Source organism: Odocoileus virginianus, chromosome 30, assembly GCF_023699985.2.
Source record: "Odocoileus virginianus isolate 20LAN1187 ecotype Illinois chromosome 30, Ovbor_1.2, whole genome shotgun sequence".
Lineage (NCBI taxonomy): Eukaryota > Metazoa > Chordata > Mammalia > Artiodactyla > Cervidae > Odocoileus > Odocoileus virginianus.
In genome coordinates, this window is record NC_069703.1 from 41,951,794 (window position 1) to 41,973,042 (window position 21,249).

Genomic DNA, 21,249 nt, shown 5'->3' on the forward strand with positions numbered 1-21,249 from the left:
AACTTTGCCAAATTCTTTATTAAACCAAAAATCAACACCAAGCAAACAGCAAAACAGGAAACTTAAACAGCTAGCCCTCCCCTTCCTATGTCCATTGCTCTCCCTGGAACACTTAAGAGTTCAGCACTGGTGGGGGAATTAAAACCCCTCTTCTATGAGTAATGAGGGTCAGGTCTCTCCAGGAAGGGGACTATCCGTGCCAGCTCCATCTGTAGGGCCCAAAGAGGAGTCCAGGGCTGGGCCAGGGGGCTCTGGAGCTGCAAGGGGTTGACAGAGAAGGCCAAGAGTCCCAGGGGCTGTGGGAGGCTGAGCAGGGGGTTGGGAAAGTTCCTCCTGTCCTAGGGACATCAGTGAGGCTTGGAGCTGCTGCGTCATGGCCACCAGGGATTCGAGATGCTGGAGCAGGGCTTGGTTGGGACAGGAAGCCCTGTGGCGGTGCTGGTCATGGCCAGCTGGTGATGCTGAATAGGGATGCCAGGACTGGCACCAGCCTGGTTTTGCAAGCCACAGCCCTCGCCCAGAACCCTGCCAGGTCTCAGGCTTTCCCCACAGGCTCCCCCTGCCTCTGGGTGGTCTCTGCCAAGCACAAACTCCCCCTGGAGCCAGGCTGCCTTTGCCCTGGCTCCGCTGCACAGCAGGCCCCAGGGGAGAGGCGCCCCTCAGGGCCACATGTGGCCCCTGGTCCCCCGGCTGGTAGCATCTCATCTCCACTTTTCTGTTGAAGGAGACCATTTTGCGAACCTTCCCCCTCAAGGCGCCAGATCCTTCCGTGGCCGGAAGCCCTGTTTGGGGGAGCAGCACAGCCAGCAACAGGCTTGAGTGAGTGGCTTCCAGGCCTGGAGAAATATGGGGGGAAGAGACCAAAGGCCTGGACAGAGAGAACTCACAGCCCCCAGAAACTGCATTCTGGCTGTGGCCAAGAGGTCTACAGCTTAGACCCCAAGAGAGCTTTCCAGCAGTAAGATGGGGCCCAAGAGGGGCTGAGAAAAGTAAGTAGGAGGGTTTAAGACTGGTTCTCATGGTGTGAGAACAGGTTCACTGGCTGAGAATGAGGCATGGATAGTTTGATCTCCAGACTATGTGATTCTACCGTAGTGTCTCCAGATCAGGCAGCCCAGAAACATCAAACACTCTGCTCAGGAATAGGCACATCCCACTCCTTGATACCCCATCCTCCCTCCCAAGCTTTCCTGGAGGGTAGCCTGGAGGCTACCCATGCACAAAAGCCAAGCTTGGCCCAGGACAGCTGTGGTAAGAACATCCCTCCTTCCTCTTTTATTTAGCTCTGGCTTTCAGCCAATTATTCCTGGTTCCTGCCTCTGCTCTGCTGTGTTTGAGTCAAACCTGACTCGCTGGTTAATTTCTCATCAGCCTTATTGGAGAGGCTATGTGGTGGTTAGAAGCCCAGTTTCTACTACTGACTGACTCTGTGACTCTAGACAAGTCACTTGCTTTCTCCCTACCTCAGTTTCCTCATCTGTTAAATGAAGAAACTAATAGTACCATTCTGATAGGGTAATGTTGAGGACTGACTGAATTAATATTTAAGGACAGCTTTCAGAATGCTGTCTGACACATACTAAGTGGTATAAAAATCTGCTCTCACATGTGCCTGTCTTGGGAGTTCCCTGCTGAGACGTGCCTGCCTTCACAGAAATGGGTGACTGTGTCAGAAATGCCCATCTGGTCACCAAACAAGGGGAGGCGGGGTCTGGGACAGGCATCGGTCACTCACCTGGACCTCCAAGAGGGCGCAGCCTGGAGGGCAGGGGCTGGAAGGCAGGCAGGGGCAGCAGGACCACCCTCACCTGCTCCACAGTGGCCAAGCCGTGGCACTGCTTGTTGTTGAGGTAGGAGTAGAGCAGGTGGCAGTTCTGGGTGTCCCGAGAGCTCTGTGGGCACAGTCTAACCACGCAGACGTCCTGCAGCCACAGGAAGGAGAGCAGGCTTAGCAACAGTTATGCTTTGCTCCCAGAGAAGGCAATGGCACCCCACTCCATTACTCTTGCCTGGAAAATCCCATGGACAGAGGAGCCTGGTAGGCTGCAGTTCATGGGGTCGCTAAGAGTCGGACACGACTGAGCGACTTCACTTTCACTTTTCACTTTCATGTATTGCAGAAGGAAATGGCAACCCACTCCAGTATTCTTGCCTGGAGAATCCCAGGGACGGGGGAGCCTGGTGGGCTGCCATCTATGGGGTCGCACAGAGTTGGACACGACTGAATCGACTTAGCAGCAGCAGCAGCATGCTTTGCTCCTGCGAACACCCCTGGTCTCATCTGAACCTCTGAAAGCCGTGTGAGGAAGAGTGTCCCCATTCTTCAGAGGTGGGAACAGAGGAACTTGCCCAGGGTCATACAAGAGGTCTTTAGTCACTGGGGGGGGGAACTGGACCCGGATATCTTAAACCAGGCCTCTGCTCCAGAGCTGGAGCAAAAGAAAGCTCAAGGCTGGGGGGACAATGCTAGGAGGAGAGGTGGTTCTCACGGCTGGGTGGTTACCTTGGTCTCAGCTGGGCAGATGCTGGCCAGAAAGTCCCAGACAGCATCAGGGGCGATGCAGCTTGCAGAGCGGATCACCTGCGGCAGGGCCTGCAGGCAGGTAGGACAGCCAGTCAGCCTCCCAACTTCCCACCCACTTAGGGCAGACTCAGGACCAGCTACCCGGAAGTTACAGCCTGTGGCCAAGAGGATGGGCAGGCATTCTATCAGGGCCCCCCATGGTTGTTGGGGCCCTAATTACCCCTGGAGGCCTACAGCCTGTCCTGGTCAATCTGCAACTTCTCAGAAACCCCTCCCTCCCTCCTCTAACTCCTTATCCAATGCTTTAGCTGATCACTCGCTCACTCCTCATTTTCTCTGACCAGGAAACACTAGACCTTGTCCTGCGTCCTTCCTGCTTTATGCTTTGGGTTACAGGGAGCCCTTTGGCCATGTGTGAAGTGGGACTGGCATCTCATTTGCCCCTGCGCCTAGCATGGGGTCAAGCACAGACAGGGTGCCGACGATTTGTTTCAGAACAATGAGTGTGTCAATGAATGAATGGCGGTGTGTGTAGCTGAGGGGGCTGGTTAGTGTGCAAGGGAGTCCCTGGAGAGCAGGGCAGGAGCACCTGGATGAGGCGACAGCTGTGTCCCGAGATCAGCTGGGCCTTGACCCGGAACCGCTTGATGCAGAACATGTCCAGAGACCCCTCCCAGGGCAGCTGCATGGGCAGGGCTTTTGTGGGCCCAGTAGGCATCTGGAGACTAGAAGAAAGGACAGAGAGACAGGGCCAGGCAGAGCAGGTTATCAGTGCTTCCCCAGCAGCTCCTTAGTTTTCAGAGAAGGCCCTGTGACCCCAGTGGGTGCTGGAACACTGGTCCAAGTAAGGCCTTACAAGGTGGAGACCAGTAGGCGGGGGTGATTAGTTCCACTGCACAGATGGGCAAACTGAGGCCCACCAAGAGGCAAGATCTTCCCAAGGCCATATGGAAAAGCCCAGGCTTTGTCTGCTGCCCCAGTGGGTGCCTCGCCTACCCACCCTGCTGGGTTGCCCACCCCCTTGCCCACTTCCCCACACCTGTCCTTGCACTCTGCTGGAGGCTTCTTCTTGTTTGGGGGCATATCTGGAAAGGACACAGGGACTTGGCTTGGGGCTCTCTGGAAAGCATCATCCCCCATCCTCCTGGCAGCTTTGAGAGAGCTGTCCTTCAATGTGGCAGGCAGGGCCAGCGGGCCACCGTCTGTGGATACCATGGGTCCCTGGGAGGCACAAGAGGAGAGAGGGGGTGGGCTGGGAAGGTGGCTGGGGAAGTCAGGAGGCCTCCTGGTGTATGGGGGCCTCAGCGATGTGGTTTTATGTTTCTAAACAAACACCCCTCGTCTCATCTGAATCTCTGAGAGCCATGTGAGGAACAGTGTCCCCATTTTCCAGACGCAGAAACAGAGGGACTTGCCTAGGGTCACACAGTAGTTCTGCAGTTACCGGGGGGAACTGGACCCGGATACCGTAAACCAGGCCTCTGCTCCAGAACTGGAGCAAAAGAGAGCTTAGGGCTGGGGGGATGGTGCTAGGAGGAGAGGTGTCTCACAGTTGGGTGGTTACCTTGGCCTTAGCTGGGCAGATGCTGTCCAGAAAGTTCCAGACAGTATCAGCATAATACATTCTTTAATTACAAAAGTACCACAAACTTGTTACAAAAAATTTAGGAAACACAGAGAATTTGAAAATTAAAAAAAAAAAACACAAAAAATCACTCCTTGTCTCACCATTCAAAAGCAACTGCTGATATTTGGGGTATTCCTTTATAATAGCTTATCTATACCCAAAGTTTTGGGAATCCTTTTACTAAAAGAGCTGGGGGACTTCCCTGGTGGTCCAGTGGTTAACAATCTGGCTTCTACTGCAGGGGATGTGGGTTTGATCCCTAGTCGGAGAACTAAGATCCTACATGACACAGGGCCACTAAGCCCACACACCACAACTAGAGAAGCCAGCAGGCTGTAATGAAGATCCCTAGGGCAGTTAAGACCTGACACAGCCAAATACATAAATAAATTACTTAAAAAAATGGGGCTGGGATCATATATGCAAGCCTGTCTTTTCATTTTGTCCATGAACCACAGCAGAGGCATATATGCCATGCTATATGATCCCTGTAGACACTGCACTCATGGGGTGGACTGGAGTGTGCGCATCACCACTGTCGCACTGTTGAATGACAACTGAGTCATACCCAGGCTTCCACTATTACAAATAACACTGAGGACACCCTTGAGCAGAAAGTATTTTCCTAAACTTTCAATTTACCTCCTTAGGATGAGGTCTCATAAGCAGATGATAGAATCAGAGAGAATGAACATTTTTAAAGTCCTAATGCCCATTGCTAAATCAGCCTTTTACCTTACAATAGAACCAGCTTTAAACACACAGCGAACATTTCTTTAGGAAGATTTGAAAAGATCTTGAAACTTACTTTTGCCTTAAAACCACCACTGGACAAGACTCAGGTTTTGGAGTCAGACAGCCTGGGTGCCAGTCTCCCCCACTGCCAACCAAGCGACCTTGGGTTTGAGGTGCCTCACCCAGGAAACAGGCATCACCCATCTCACTCATTGTGAGGTCTGAATGAGACAGTTTGTAAAAGGGGCACATAGTAGGTGTTCAGTCAGAGTAAGGGCTGCTATTCTGTGTCATCTTCCCCTCCCCTCCTCTCCAACCACTCTCTCTACCCATCTCTCTGGCTCCTCCCTCTATATTTACATTTTCTCAGGGAACACAGATTGGTTTGGGTTGGGAAACAGCCACACACCCTTAGGGCTCTTCTCTGCACCGCCAGCAATTCTGGTTGTTGGCTTGGATGCTGGTGCAGAAGAGTAGGGATTCTTGTTGGTCATGGTCACTGCCGTTTCCCCTGGAAACATGGCTCAAGGGACCTGCCCAACACTCCCCTATCCTGGACACACAACTGATTAGACCAGGGTGAACATCCGACCAATGGAACACCCAACCAAAGCCAAAACAGCCTTCTCCTGGGAGTGACTGAAGTGAGCCAAGCAGGTACTCCAATTGGCTGCAGGAGGCTGACAATGGATTGGATGGTTTCATTGATTGGAGGGCTGCTCCACCCTGCTGGGCCAAGTGCAAGATGGAGGAGCCGAGGTGGGAGAAGGAGCAGGATGGACACGAGGATGGGGCAGACCCCAAGTGATAAAAGGACATGCTGCACAGACTGCCCTGGACTCCAAGCAGTTTCCTGCTGGAGCATCCTTCAGTCCTTCTTCTGAGTAGAGTAAGCCTCTGCTCCTTACATTCCCAAAAGTCACTGCCTCAAACAGCGTGGCCTGCCTGCTTCCCAACCTGGGATGTGGTCAGAGTGTCTGAGGTTGGGGGGAACTACAGAGACGGAACTCACTACTCCTCACAGGGGGCGCCTCGGTGGGGAGCAGCACTGAGAAGCTGTCGGCAGGCCCTGGGCCGGCGGCTGTCTCGCCCCATGCTCTCCCAGACCCTGTGCAGCAACCAACATTCCCCGACTTACAGTGACAACCCTGGGCCTCAGGCGTAGTCAGGTGACTTGCCCACGGCCACACAGCTGGGGAGGTGAGGGTTGGGGCCCGTGGGCACAGGCCCTGCCTGGCAACCACCAGGTCAGGCTCCCACTTACCACCAGGTCCTCCAGGGTCAGCGTTTGGTCAACGTCCCGCAGGATCTCAACTTCCCCCTTGTGGGTCAGCTTGGAGGCCGGGAGGCTACACGGCTCCTTCTGCAGCTGCTCAATGATCTCCAGGCCCTGGTGGAGGGGGCAGCCCCCGCTCAGCTGGGGTTGGGGGGACTCTGGCCACCAGGAGCCCAGGTGCTCCCTTTCCTCCTCCGAGGTCCCTCCACCGTGGCTCCCCTGCCGTGCCAGCCAGTTCCCTTCCTCCACACCTCTGCTTCTGCAACTCCCTAACCCGGACAGACCTCCATCACCTGCCCTACCTTTCCATATTCCACTCATTCACCCTCCGACTCAAACCCTGCCTCCCCCAAGAAGTCTTCCAGAACTTTGCCTTCTCCCACAAGTCAAATCTGCCCCAGAGTGTATCCCACCCACTCTCTGTCCTGGAAAGAGTGTGTGGTGTCATCAGGAAAGCACAGCCACCGGCCCACCGACTGCCACTAATAAAAACCCACAACATGGTGTGGCCTTGGGCAAGCCCTTGGCTCTAAACTTCAGTTGATCCGTTCTTTAGAAATGAAATTAAGATTGTCATATTAAACAGCTTATACAGAGTGCTTAGCCTGGAGTCTAGTTCATAGTATTTGCTTCTTGTGATCCTTATTGTTGATCAATGTCATCCTATCTGAAATGTTTCCGGAAAGCCTGTCTGTCCCTTTCTAACCCCTGGAGAACAGAAGCCCAGTCCTCCCTGTAGGGCTGGCTTTGTGGGCATGGGTTCCATGCAGTAGCCCAGGGTTCTGTTCTAGAAGGGCCCCAGGCTGTCGTCTTGAAATTCTTAATCACTCAACAAAGAGCTCACATTTTCATTCTGCATGGGCCGAGATGACCCTACTCCCTGACCCCCACAGTGCCCCAACAGAAACTCAGACTGCAGTGGACAGATGCACCTAGTGGATTCCACGTATTAATTCTAACCAGCCTAGTATCTGTCAGAACAAGGCCTTAGTGCCCCCAGTCCATCCACGGGCCCCACTCCCTCAGTCAGTCCCCCTCTTTCTCACTGGGCCACCAACAGCCATTACACAAACATCTCCCAAAGCTGGCTCAGTGCCCACCACACTTTCCCTGTCTCAGAGCCATTCCCAGGGAGGGAGAGACCCACAGACACAGAGTGTATGGGAGTGTAACTGTGAACCGTGGGAGGCTGTGGGCGTCCTCACCGGGCCTGGGGCACCAGGAAGACATCCAGCCTTTTCTAGAACTTCTGGGGCTGGAACTAGAGCGGAGGCATCACACTGGGTCTACCCACCATGGATGGCGGATGATATTCCTGGACTTCAGAGTCTGGGCTATCATCCCCATTCCCCCCACCCCTAACACACACACCCCGAGTCCAGCTCCACAGAAAAGCCAGTGGGCGACCACACCTCCTGGGACATCACCTCTCCCAGGCTCTCCATCCCCAACCCCCTTCATTTCTGCCTCTTTTCCCTTTTTATCCCCCCAGTGAGAAGAGTCTCTCTGACTCTCTCCCTGTCCGCCTGCTCTATCTCCTCATTTCTGTCTATCCTGTGCTCCCCTGTCCCACCGCCCTCTTCCTCACTCTGTCTCTCCAGCTCCATCCTCGGGCCTCCCCAGTCCCACTGCCGGGTCCTGACCTGATCCGACAACTCACCCTCTTCTCCTCCTGGTCCCGCCAGCGGGCCAGTTCTTGGGGGGCCAGTTGGACTGAGCTCATCCGCACCAGGCCATGGGGGGTGAGGTCTCCCTGAACCACTTTGAGAAACAGCTCCTGCAGGGGTAAGGGCTGCATCACACTGCTTGGAGAACCCCACCCCCAACCCTGCCTGGCACTCCCAGGTCAGGCTCCCAGATACCGCAGGGCTTCCCACCTCGGAAGGGGCCCCCGCCCGGCCCGGAGGCTCACTCACCGGGTTCCTGGGGTCCCGCAGGTTGAACAGCAGGCTACGGTACTTGGTCTTGTAGCGGCCGTTGGTGGCTTGTGTCAGGTTGAAGAGGGCTGCCTCGATGCCAGCGGCGATGCCCTCCACGACCTTCTCACTCAGCACCAGGTCTGGGTGCTCCCGAAGGCTGTGGGGTGGGGGAGGGGAACAAGGGCAGGGCCAGGGCACTGAGCCTGAGCGCAAGCAGGGGTGGGGAACAGGGTTTGGGCCAACTCTGGTTTCTACTCTGAACATTTTCCTACGTGAAGCCATCTCTCCTCACTCTGTGAGGAACAAGTATTATCACTCCCCACTTACAGATTGGTGACTGCTGCTCAGAGAAGATAAGGAGCTTGCCAAGACCACATGATGAGTGGAAAAGCAAGTTCCAATTGCTCAGCCCCTGCTCTCCCTGGCCAGTGAACCAGGGTATGGATGGAGGGGCAGAAGCCGGGGGGGGTGGGAGGGTAAGGCACTGGGCAGGGCAGAGGATGGAGACCTAGCCCTGGATATAACCCTGAATCGGCCACTGACTTGCTGTGTGGCCTTTGCAAAATCCTGCCCTCTCTGGGCCTTGGTCTCATCATTAGTAAAATGAGAGCCCTGAGCTCAGATCTCGAAGATGGTCCCAGCACAGAGTCGCCCTGTGTCTGAAAGCATTTTCTGTGGGTGATATCCACGAGGACTGAGCAGACACTGGGAGCTGCAGCGGCTTAAAGGAAAAGCGCCACCTTGCAGCCAGAGGGACCCAGGTTCAAATCCGGCTCTCCACTGGCTTGCTGTGTGAGCAAGTGACCTCATAGGACAAAACGGGGCTAGTGGTACACACGGAAGCCCTCAGAACACAGCTCAGCCCCGGGAGGTGGGACATGTGAGGGCAGCCCTTCAGAAGGCCCCGGGTGTCAGAGGACGTGGGGCAAGGCCTTACCGACTCCACAGCGCCTCCTGCATGGCACGGGCCACAGTGTCCCGCACCCCGGTGTCCAGAGGTAGCTTCTCCTGTTGGGGCTGAAGCTGAGCTGTAGGGACAGAGAGTCATGGGCTCCCAGGGGATGCTCAGGGGCAAGGGTATGCAGCAGCTCAAGGCTGAGGGGCTTGGGGAGGTAAGGAAGGGGTCCCACCTCAGGGACCCAAGGTGTCTAGGATGTCTGTCTGCTGAGCCCAGGCAGCCAGCAGCCCCCACCCCTTTGGGGAAGGACTGCAGGCAGATGGTGGGGGGAGGAGAGGAGTCCCGGCAGGGGTCAGGCCAGGAGCTGGGCATGAGCCCCGACTGTCCCCAGAAATTCCTGGAAGACAGGCGGCTGCCGAGGGGCACCCTCCACAGCCCCTCACCTAAGTCCTCGCCCCCTGCTTGTTCACCAGGCTCCTCCTCTTCAGCCTCCACTGGGTCACACTGTGGGGGAAGGGTGAGGAACTGAGGCCCTGTCCCTGGGTACAGCCTCCCGGCCCCAGGGTGAGGGGGGCACCATCTCCCCACTCGCCTGTGCACCCCCACATTCGCCCTGACCTGTGCTGCAGCAAGGGAGACCACGTGGCCAGAGGAGAAGCACTCACCCCTAGACACTCAGCTCTGGCCTCCTGAACACGAACCCCCACCTGCAACAGAACGAGGATGCAGAGAAGAAGGGGGAGTCCCTGGGGTGCAGGGACTGACTCCTGGGGATGGTGAAAGGGGCCAGAGAGGCCACCAGGACCCCCCCACCCCGAGAGAGGTGGCTAGAGGATCTTGGAATGGCGGGACATGCCAGTTGGCCAGGAATGAAGGTCCATGACCACGCTCTCCCCAAATGCACGGAGGCCACAGGCCCTCCCTTCCTCCCTTGCTGCAGTCAAGCTCCTGAACTCAGCAGTGCAGGGGAAGGAGCACACAGACACCAGGCTAGATGACCGCCTAACGCACCCTGGCTGTCACATTCTGTGTGACCATGGGCAAGTCACAGCATCGCTCTGGGCTGCAGCCCCGTCTCCATGAACCACACGCCCATGTGTCCCTCCCAGCAGGATTAAGCGATGTCAGTGTAAAGACCCTGCTCTGTACCTGGCACCTCACACGGCCCCGGGCCATGCGCCTTTTCTTCCTTCTGGGCCTCTGGGCAGATGAGGCTGAGTAGGCCTCCATCATGTCCTCCAGGACCTCCAGCTTTGGAGGTAGCTGCCCCACTGCCTGGCCGTAGCTCACGGCCCCCAGAAGGTAGATCACTGGTTCGGAACCAACCTGCCAGGGGAGAAGAGCCTTTCAGACCACTAACCTCATCTGCAATTTACAGTCCTTTCTCTTTCCCGCTGAACTGTAAGCTCCATGAAGACAGAGAGCATGTGTGTCTTGGCCCCCCACTGTACTCCCAATGCCTGGAAAAGGCCCGGCACTCAGTAGGGTTCAGTAAATGTTTGCTGACTGCCTGGCCTCCATCCCAGGAAAGAAGCCTGGCTTCTTTCTCATCCTCTCGGTTTCACCCTTCCTCCCAGCCATGTTCACAGTTACTTGGACCCTGTACCGAGACCCTTCTTACCCTTATGACCAGAGATGCATCTTACCAGGGGCTCATATCCTGTTCTGAGTCCACCCTCTCTTTCTCAAAATCTCTGTCAGGCCCCTTTTTGGGGGTCAGTGACTTGCCTTTTCCCCCTGAAGCAGCCACATGGTGAATATATCCATCACTCCTCTGAAAGCCTACTGATCATCCCTCTATTACCCAAAGAGGAAGCCCTTCATGACCCATTCAAGGTGCAGAGTAGTTCTGGGTCTTCTGATGACCTATAGAACCTATTCTGCTCCCCTTTCTGCTTTGGCCGCCAGGAAGCTCAGTTTTAACTTTAAGCCTAGCAGTTGTACCTTTCCAGGATTGGTAGAGTAAGGGGTTGTTAGTAACAAGATTTCCCCTTCTCCTTGGCCTTTTCTCGCTTTCTTTAGACTTTTATCCCATTTAAGTGTGTTTTGATTCTTCCAATTTATTACAAGTCACCAGGAGTTGTTTTGAAAGTAGATGGGTCTGAAAACTAATCCTTGAGTGAATGATCATGAATGGTCAGGTTCCAAGGTTTAGGGAAAAATGGAAGTCTGAGATTCACATCATAGGGAGTGGGGATGCTCTGGAAGAGGGAAGGCAGGGCCGAGGGACTGGGATTGTCTCTGGGGAGGACTGCTCCCACCCCACCAAACCTCAGAAGAGGGAGAAAGAAGAGCAGTAATAAAAAGCAAAAACCTACGTAACACACAAGCTTCACTCCATGGGCCATTCTCATTGCCTCCTTGGGGAGAAAGAGGATAGAAAGATTAGAATTCAGAGGACCCAGTGACCCCCACCTCCCCCACAGTGAATTCATAAGAAGACACACACACAAAGGTGAAAGATGTATATTCAGTGTTCACTGGGTTGGCATTTGTAACCAAAAAATGGGGTACAATCCAATGTCCATCAAAAGGAGAATGGTTAGTAAATAGTGACATATCATACTATGGATTCTAAAAGTGAAAGCTGCTCAGTCATGTCTGACTCTTTGCGATCCCATGGACTATAAAGGCCATGAAATTCTCCAGGCCAGAATACTAAGTAGGCATTAAAAAGAGTGAGTCATAGGAAAAACCACCGTTTGTTAAGGGCTTATAAAGCAGCTGGCTATGGAGGGAGCATGTCATACGTGATCTTACTAAGATCTCTGAACAACACCATGGACTATGTATTATTTCTATCCCCACTTTACAGATGATGAAACTGAGGCTCAGAGCAGCTCTGAAAAGTCCTGTAGCTACTAAGCAGCAGAGCTAGAATTAGAATCTAGTTCTGTCTGACTCCAAAGTCCAGGCATTTAACTGCTGCGCTATGTGGAGAGCACTGACAGATGTGATAAGATTCATGGAAAGATGTCAAGCTGTATAGTTTGGAGAAAAAGAAAAAAATAGGTTATGGAGCAGTATGTGTTGCATAAGCCAATTTATGTAAATATATATTTATAGATGCATAATACAGGTTATCTCTGGGGAATGAAAATTCCAGGGGGACTTTAACTTTCTACTCGAAGACACTTGGGTATTTATGTTATTCAAAATGAGCATGTGTTTCTTTTACAATTACATACTATTTTTAAAATTAGAAAGTTCAGAACAATGTGTGTAGTGTGCTACCATTTGCTTTAAAAAGAAACAGAATTTTTAATTTGCGTTTATTTGCATCTGCATAAAAAGTATCTACAAGATCCGGTAACAGAGGCTTCCAGTAGGAAAGGAACTGGGAGCTGGGAAAGAGGTTTTCCACTTTTTTTTTTAAACCATGGGAATGAATCAGCCTTTCAAAAAAGTAAATTGAGAAAAAAAGGGGAGGAGACAAGAAAACAGGATTACCTGGGAAGGAAAGCAGGCAAGAGATTAAAAATGGTCTTTCCAAGTTTAAAACCTTTAGGCTGGCCCCTGTTCTCAGGGATCCACATACCAGTGCTATGAGGCTCCAAACAACAGGCAGCAGAATCAGACCGGCAAAGACTTCAGATACTAGACTTATCAGACAAGAATAACAACGTATGTATGTATAATATGCTTAAATAAATAAAAAGTGAGGGGACTTTGCTGGTTGTCCAGTGGTTAAGAATCTGCCTTCCAATGCAGGGACATGGCTTTGATCCCTGGTCGGGGAACTAAGATCCCACATGCCTCAGGGCAAGTATACCGGCACACCAAAACTAGAGAAAGCCTGCATGCCACAATGAAGACCCAGTGCGGCCAAAAAAGAAAGGAAGAAAAGAAAGGGTAAGGTCAAACACATCAGTCAGTTCAGTGGCTCAGTCGTGTCCGACGCTTTGCAAGTGCGTGGGCTGCAGACACCAGGCTTCCCTATCCATCACCAACTCCCGGAGCTTGCTCAAACTCCTGTCCATTGAGTCTGTGATGCCATCCAACCATCTCATGCTCTGTCGTCCCCTTCTCCTCCTGCCTTCAATCTTTCCCAGCATCAGGGTCTTTACAAGTGAGTCAGTTCTTTGCATCAGGTGGCCTAAGTATTGGAGCTTCAGCATCAGTCCTTCCAATGAATATTCAGGACTGATTTCCTTTTAGGATGGACTGGTTTGATCTCTTTGTAGTCCAAGAGACTCTCAAGAGTCTTCTCCAAAACCACAGTTCAAAAGCATTAATTCTTTGGTGCTCAGCTTTCTTTATAGTCCAAACATGATGAAGGACAAAAATACATATAAAAGACCAAGCATATTTGGTTGGGAACCAAACACAACTTCTGGAAATGAAAAATATGATAATAAGTATGAAAATTTAAAAAGTCAATATATAGGCCTAACAGTATTAGACAGCTGAAATAAAATAGTGAACTAGAAGATAGGTTTAAAGAAATTATCCAAATTATTCACAGCACAGAGACCATGAAACACAATTAAAGAAACACAAAAGACAGAGTGAAAAGCACTGATTTCACTCAAACCAAAGTTCCAGAAGGAAAGAACTGAGCAGAGGGAGTATTTGAAGATAGATGACTAAGAATTTTCCAGAACTGATAAAAAGACAACAATTTACAGATTCCAAAAGCTTAGTGAATTTCAAAAAGTTTAAGTAAAAGTAAATTCACACCTAGTGAATTTAGGTGAAATTCATAGTGAAACTGCTCCACAGCAATGATAAGGACATCCTAAACGCACTGAGAAAAAATAACCATCTAACACTTTGCTAACCATCTAGCACTGACAATGTGCTACCACTGTTCTGAATACTCTCCATGTTAGTTCACTTAATCCTCACCACAATGCTGTGAGTTAGATATCGGTACTATTATTGCCCTTATTTTACAGAAGAGGAAACAGGCACATGGAGGTGCAGAAAGGCTAGTCAGTTTCCTGTGTCATACAACCAGTAAACCAGAGATCTAAGATTTAAATCCTGGCAGTCTGATTCCAGGGGTTTCCCCTGGTAGCTCAGCTTGTAAAGAATCTGCCTGCGATGCATAAGACCCCAGTTTTATTCCTGGGTCAGGAAGATTCGGGGGAGAAGGGTTAGGCTACCCACTCCAGTATTCCTGGGCTTCTGTGGTGGTTCAGATGGTAGAGAATTTGCCTGCAATGCAGGAGACCTGGGTTCGATCCCTGAGCTGGGAAGATCCCCTGGAGGAGGGCATGGCAACCCACTCCAGTATTCTTGCCTGGAGAATCCCCATGGACAGAGGAGCCTAGTGGGCTACTGTCCATGGGGTCGCAAAGAGTCAGACATGACTGAGCATACAACACAGCCTGATTCCAGAGGCCACACCTTTAACCACTAATGCTACAATATGTGTGTATGCTCAGTCATGTCCAACTTTTTGTGACCCCCATGGGCTGTAACCCGCCAGGCTCCTCTGTCCATGGAATTTTCCAGGCAAGAATACTGGAGTGGTTGCCATTTCCTACTCCAGGGGATCTTCCTGACCCAGGGATCCAGTCGGCATCTCTTGCGTCTTGGCGGGTAAATTCTTTACAACTGTACCACCTGGAAAGCCCAACGCTATAATGCCTCTCAGCAAAAGATATCTCACCTACAAAGAAATGGCAGTTAAACTAACAGCTAACTTTTCAGTAGTAACATGGATGGCAAAACGTAGCAGAATAATATTTTCAAAATAAAGATACCATAACTTACAAAACAGAAATAGACTTACAGACATAGAAAACAAACTTATGGTTACCAAAAAGGATAGCAGAGTGGGGTAAAAATTAGGAGCATGGGATTAACATACACACACTACTACACATAAAACAGATAAACAGCAAGGACCTACTGTATAGCACAGGGAACTATATTCAGTACCTTAAAATGTATTGAATATAGTTCCCTGTGCTATAATGAAAAGAATCTGAAAAAGAACAGATTCAGTGAGTCAAATCACTTTGCTCTATACCAGAGCCTAACACAACACTGTGAATTAATTATACTTCAATTGAAAAAAAGTTTTAAAAATTAAAAAATAAAGGTATCATAGAGAAAAACCAAGAGAGTTGTTTTTTTAAATAATTTTATCTTTCTTAATAAACATTAAGGGATGAACTTGAGGCAAAAGGAAGAAAACATGATCCAGACAGAAAAACTGAGATGCAAAAAAGAATTCTGACCAAATAAAATGATAAATATGTGGTTAAACCTAAACAAACACAGATTCTATGAAACTATAATATTTGGGTAATTTGTGGGACTGGAAAAATAACTGAGGACTAACTTCCTAGATAACAACATCACATAAATTGGAGGGGTGCATGCCTGGAATTAAAGCATTCCAAGATCCTGTTATTTCAGAGGAAGATAGTAACTACCTTTATACTTTGATAGCCTAGGTATTTCTGTTGACATTTCTAACAGACATCAAAAGAATATAAATAGGACACAGAAGACTTCCAAACTACTAGAGAGATAAAAAGGAATAACAAAAAGCAGTCAATCTAAAAGCAGGCAATAAGCCCCACTCGGCTGCCAAAGACGGCAGAAAGGCAGGTCATCGTGCTCAACGCCCGAAGCCATCATGGCCGAGCAGGTGCTTCTGGGCCAGAAGGCTGTGGTCCTGTGCTGTGAGGGCATCAGCATCTCTGGCAATTTCTACAGAAATAAACTGAATTACATGACCTTCCTCTGCAAACAGATAAACACCAACCCCCTTCTGCGGCCCCTACCACTGCTGAACCCCCAAAGGCCTGAGGCACACTGCTCCACAAGACCAAGCGAGGCCAGGCCGCTCTGGACCGCCTCAAGGTCTCTGAAGGGATCCCACCACCCTATGACCAGAAAAAGCACATGGTGGTTCCTGCCACCCTCGAGGTTGTGCATCTGAAGTCTAGGCAGAAGTCTGCCTACCTGGGGCACCTGGCTCATGAGGTTGGCTGGAAGTACCAGGCAGTAAAAGCCACCCAGAAGGAGAAGAGAAAAGAGAAGGCCAAGCACCATTATGAGACTACGGAAGCAGGCTGAAAGGAACGAAGAGGAAGAAAACTGACAAATTCACAGAGGTCCTCCAGACCCATGGATTTCTAGTCTGAGCCCAATAAAATGGTTTATTCTTCATACTTGGCCTGGCCTGCCCTTCCTCCATCACCACACTCGGCTGCGGGGGACCCCCAGGGGCACCTCCAGGTGCCACAGTTGCCTAGGGCTTAGAAGACTGGGTACAGTGGAGGGGCCTTTCTCATGACTGTTTAAGAAGGGCCTCTTTAAAAGTGTGGACAGGGCTGTATTATCTACACGTTCTAAGGGCTGTGCAGGCATAACTTGCCTGAGACCTATTCCTTCATGAGAGTTTTAGAACATAGACCGCTGGAACAATCAGTGCTGTTGCAATACTGGCAAAAGTGAGCTGGAAGACTTCGTTGGACGGGACGCCACATTGAGTACAGGGAGTCTGCTTAAGCTTCCCACATGGTTGGATATATACTCTGAAGCTGCTAGGATGTGAGACAACGGTTGGGCAGCATGAATCTGGGGTTCTAAAAAGTATTCATGGAAGGGAAGTACAGCCAAGGGGTCACAGGCATTGCCCCTGTGTCTTCCCTATATTTTGAGATCCAAAATTAATAAATTGATTTTAAAGAAAGTATAAATAAATAAAAGGAGATAATAAAAGGGAGAAAGCATATAGAAAATGCAGGGTATATTCAAAGTACAAAATAAGACAGTAGGAATAGGTTCAAATAAATCAATAACTACAACAAATGTAAATGGACTAATACTTCAAATGAATACAAAAATTATCAGATCTTTAAAAAAGAAAATCCAATTATGAGATATTTATAAAGGAATTTGAAAGAGAGTAGATACATGTATAACAGAATCACTTTGCTGTACATGTGAAACATATTGCTAACCAACTGTATCCAATATAAAATTAAATTTTAAACATAATAAAATTTTTAAAAGGCAAAAAAGGTATTTGTAAAACCTATTTCTAAAACACAGTGATGCAAAAAGGTTAAGAGAAGAAAATGGAGTAATATGTGAATGGGTAAATACTAACCAAAATAAAGTTTTGTAGCTACACTAATATCAGATAAAACAGATTTTAAGGCAAAAAATAATGAGGTAGAGACCTTATTACATAATGACCAGCAGTTTCACCAAGAAGCTGCAACAATTCTAAATGTATAAGCATCTAATAACATAACCTCCAAAAACATAAAGTAAAAATTGGCAAAGCATGAAAATGACAAGTCCACATTATAGCAAAAAATTTTTATATATTTCTATTAATTATTGTTAAATCTAGCTGAAAAAAAATCAGTGAGTAGAAAAAAGATTCAATGAAAACAATGAAGAAGCCTAATCTGTGTACATATGTAGAACACTGTTCTTAACAACTAGAGTACACATATTCAAGTATACATGCAACATATATGAAAATTAAGAACAGCCTAAACCATAAAGCAAATCCCAGCAAGTTTCAAAAAACGAGTATTTTTTAAACCAACACTCCCCAATTAAATATGAACGTGAGCCATGGGTGTATTTTTAAGTTTTCCAGCAGCCACATTAAAAAAGAGTAAAAAGTAACAAGTGAAATTTATTTTATATTTTACTTAACATATCCAAAACATTATCATTTCAACACTGAGTTGGCCAAAAAGTTCCCTCAGTTTTAAAGTTAAAAACAAAAGACACATTTTTCATTTTCAACAAGAACTTCACTGGGCAATCCAATCACTGGTTGTTCCACTACCTTTTGCCATTTTTCAGGCAAATTCGTAATTCCATCTCCCCAAAACTTTTTATCTTTTTGAGCAAAGAATTGTTCCAGGTGCCTTTTATAGTCTTCAGGAAATTGAATTTTTTTCCACTAAGAGAATTTATAAGTACAAACTAAATAGACATCTGAAGGTACAGTGTCTGGTGAACATGCAGATTAATCAGAATTTTCCAGCCAAGCTGTAACAGTTTTTGCCTGGTCATCAAAGAAACATGTGGTCTTGTGTTATCCTGATATATGTAGTCTGTTGACTAATTCTGGACACTTTTCATCAAGTGCTGCCTTCAGTTGGTCTAATTGGGAGCAATACTTGTTGGAATTAACTGTCTGGTTTTCCAGAAGGAGCTCATAATAGAGGACTCCCTTCCAATCCCACCATATATACAACATCACCTTTTTTGGCTGAAGACTGGCCTTTGGTATGGTTGGTGGTGGTTCATTTCACTTGCCCCAAGATCTCTTTCATTCCACATTATTGTACAGTGTTCACTTTTCATCATCTGTCGCAGTTTGTTTTAAAAACGGAATGTTTTCATTATGTTTAAGTAGACAATCACATGCAGAGATACAGTCAAGAAGGGTTTTTTCGCTTAACTTATGTGGAATCCAAACATCAAAGCAATTACCATGACCAAGCTGGTGCAAATGATCTTCAGTGCTTGATTTGGATATTCTGAGTATGTCGGCTACCTCTCATGCGGTATAACATTGCATGTGTGCTCAGTCACTCAGTGGTGTCCAACTCTTTGCAACCCCAAGGACTGCAGCACGCCAGGCCCATGGACAGGGGCTACAATCCACGGGGTTGCAAGAGTTGGACACAACTTAGCAACTTAACCACCATCAGCACCACCTTCAACTGGTCTACCCAACCGTAGAGCATCATCCAGCAAGCAATCTCCAGCATGAAACTCTGAAAACCACTTTTGACATGTTTAACCACTCACAGCACCTTCTCCATACATTGCACAAACCTTTTTTTGCATTTTAGTTGTGTTTTTACTTTTCTTGAAATAATAAAGCATAGTATGCTGAAAATGTTTCTTTTTATCTTTCATCTTCAACATTAAAATAGCTACACAAAAATTCAACATTGTGGGGAAAAATATCAATAATCTCAGATATGCAGATGACACCACCCTTATGACAGAAAGTGAAGAAGAACTAAAGAGCCTCTTGATGAAAGTGAAAGAGGAAAGTGAAAAAGCTGGCTTAAAATTCAACATTCAGAAAACTAAGTTCATGGCAACCGGTTCCCTCACTCCATGCCAAATAGATGGAGAAACAATGGAAACAGTGACAGTCTTTATTTTCTTGGGCTCCAAAATCACTGCAGATGGTGATTGCAGTTATGAAATTAAAAGATGATTGCTCCTTAGAAGAAAAGCTATGACCAATTTAGACAGAATATTAAAAAGCAGAGACATTACTTTGCCAACAAAGGTCCGTCTAGTCAAAACTATGGTTTTTCCAGTAGTCATGCATGGATGTGAGAGTTGGACGGACTATAAAGAAAGCTGAGTGCCGAAGAATTGATGCTTTTGAACTGCAGTGTTGGAGAAGATTCTTGAGAGTCCCTTGGACTGCAAGGAGATCCAACCAGTCCATCCTAAAGGAAATCAGTCCTGAATATTCATTGGAAGGACTAACGCTGAAGCTGAAACTCCAATACTTTGGCCACCTAATGTGAAGAACTGACTCACTGGAAAAAACCCTGATGCTGGGAAAGACTGAAGGCAGGAGGCGAAGGGAACGACAGAGGATGAGATGGTTGGATGGCATCACTGACTCAATGGACATAAGTTTGAGTAAACTCCGGGAGTTGGTGATGGACAGGGAGGCCTGGCGTGCTGCAGTCCATGGGGTCACAAAGAGTCGAACACAACTGAGCGACTGAACTGAACTGAACACAAGAATTCACCAATTTTGATGTTTTTTAAAATGCATGCTACTATGACAAGCCTAATAATCCATATAACACATTATTAGTGAAATTTTAATTTCTTTTTTTCAGTGACTAAGTCACTGAAATCCAGTATTGTATTTACACTTATACATCTCAATTTGGACTGGCAAACTTTCAAGTGCTCAGCAGAGACAAGTGGCTAGTGGCCACCACATCAGACGACTCAGATAAAGATCACTTTCTCAGGCCACAATATGAATTAGTTAAAAAGCAATAATAAAGGCTTCTCTGGTGGCTCAGCGGTAAGGAATCCACCTGCCGATATAGGAGACACAGGTTCGATCCCTGGTCAAGAAGATCCCACATGTCACAGAGCAACTAAGCCCGTGCGCCACAGCTGCTGAGCCTGTTCTCTAGAGCTGGGGAACCTCAACCTCTGAGCCCACGAGCCGCAACTACTGAAGCTCTTGCATCCTAGAGCCTGCGCCCTGCAGCGAGGGAAATCACTGCAGTAGAAGGCCAAGCACAGCAACTAGACAGTGGCCCCCGCTCGCCACAACTGGAGAGAAGTCCACACCGCGGTGAAGACTCAGCACAGTAAAAAATTCATTAATTAATTTAACAAAGCATAACAGAAAATTAGAGAGAGAGAGAAGGAAAGTAAAGAAAGAAACTCATATGAATGGAAATTAAGAAATACACTTCTAAATAGTACACAGGCCAAATAAAATTAGTAACAATTATGAAATACTGAGAACTGAATTATAAGAAAGGTTATATACGAGAGTATGTGGATGCAGCTAACATGATCATCAGAAGTTCCTTTGTAACTTTAAATAACTTTATTAGAAACTAAATAGAGAAAATAAATGAACCAAGCATTATTCTCAAAATTTATAAAAATAAGAGAATAAATGGAAAGAAGTGTGACACTGAAAACAAACATACAACAGGCAGGGTCAAAAAAACCAAAAATCAGGTCTTTGAACAGACTCAAAGAGCAGACAACTCTCTGGCAACAATAAGGAAAAGAGGGAAGATACAACAAGACAATATTTGCAATGAGTAATCATGATAGTAAAAAAAATTAGGGGATTTGTAAAATACTTTATGCCAATATGCAAGTAAATTTGAAAATTCAGATTAAGTGGATGCATTTCTAGGAAGATATAAACTACCAAAATTGACTCAATGAAAAAAATTTTTTAAAACTGAATAAACACATAAGCATAGAATTAATTGACTCAGTAGGGGAGGAATTATCTTCCCTAAAGAAAACACCAGTCCAGATTTTTTTAACCAGTGATTCTACTGAAATGTTCAAAGAACAAATAATTCCAATTTATACAAACTGCTGCAGCAAATAGAAAAAAAGAACACAGTCTACAATTCATTCTTTGAAGCTGCAAAACTGAATACCAAAACCTCACAAGGACAGTATGAGAACAAATCATTTCAGGCCAGTTAACTAGCTCATCAACAGAAACACGAAATTTCCAAACCAAATACTATCAACATGAAAACGGAAACAAGAAACATAAAACACATAATTATGTTCTGG

The 21,249-nt window shown here is 47.8% G+C and overlaps 2 protein-coding genes and 1 pseudogene across 2 annotated transcripts in view; 1 reads left to right on the top strand and 2 right to left on the bottom strand.

Moving 5' to 3' along the window:
• On the bottom strand, positions 1-9,683 carry LOC110130619 (SPOC domain-containing protein 1). Its single transcript, XM_020882757.2, has 11 exons — positions 9,645-9,683; positions 9,423-9,483; positions 9,019-9,109; positions 8,079-8,238; positions 7,823-7,939; positions 6,151-6,276; positions 3,564-3,745; positions 3,114-3,249; positions 2,504-2,593; positions 1,736-1,922; positions 1-836 (listed from the first exon to the last, which is right to left on the bottom strand). Exons 3-11 carry the CDS (start codon positions 9,039-9,041, stop codon positions 169-171), a joined length of 1,689 nt encoding a protein of 562 aa, XP_020738416.2. The 5' UTR covers positions 9,042-9,109; positions 9,423-9,483; positions 9,645-9,683; the 3' UTR covers positions 1-168.
• Positions 9,171-21,249, bottom strand: part of LOC139032158 (SPOC domain-containing protein 1-like) — a 22,023-nt gene continuing 9,944 nt past the window's right edge. Inside the window, exons 3-7 of the mRNA XM_070458456.1 lie at positions 11,298-11,339; positions 10,129-10,305; positions 9,645-9,686; positions 9,423-9,483; positions 9,171-9,184 (exon numbers count right to left, since the gene is read on the bottom strand). Coding sequence (XP_070314557.1) covers positions 9,171-9,184; positions 9,423-9,483; positions 9,645-9,686; positions 10,129-10,305; positions 11,298-11,339 — 336 coding nt within the window. The remainder of the gene's footprint in view (positions 9,185-9,422; positions 9,484-9,644; positions 9,687-10,128; positions 10,306-11,297; positions 11,340-21,249) is intronic.
• On the top strand, positions 15,575-16,085 carry LOC110130620 (large ribosomal subunit protein uL13 pseudogene; annotated as a pseudogene).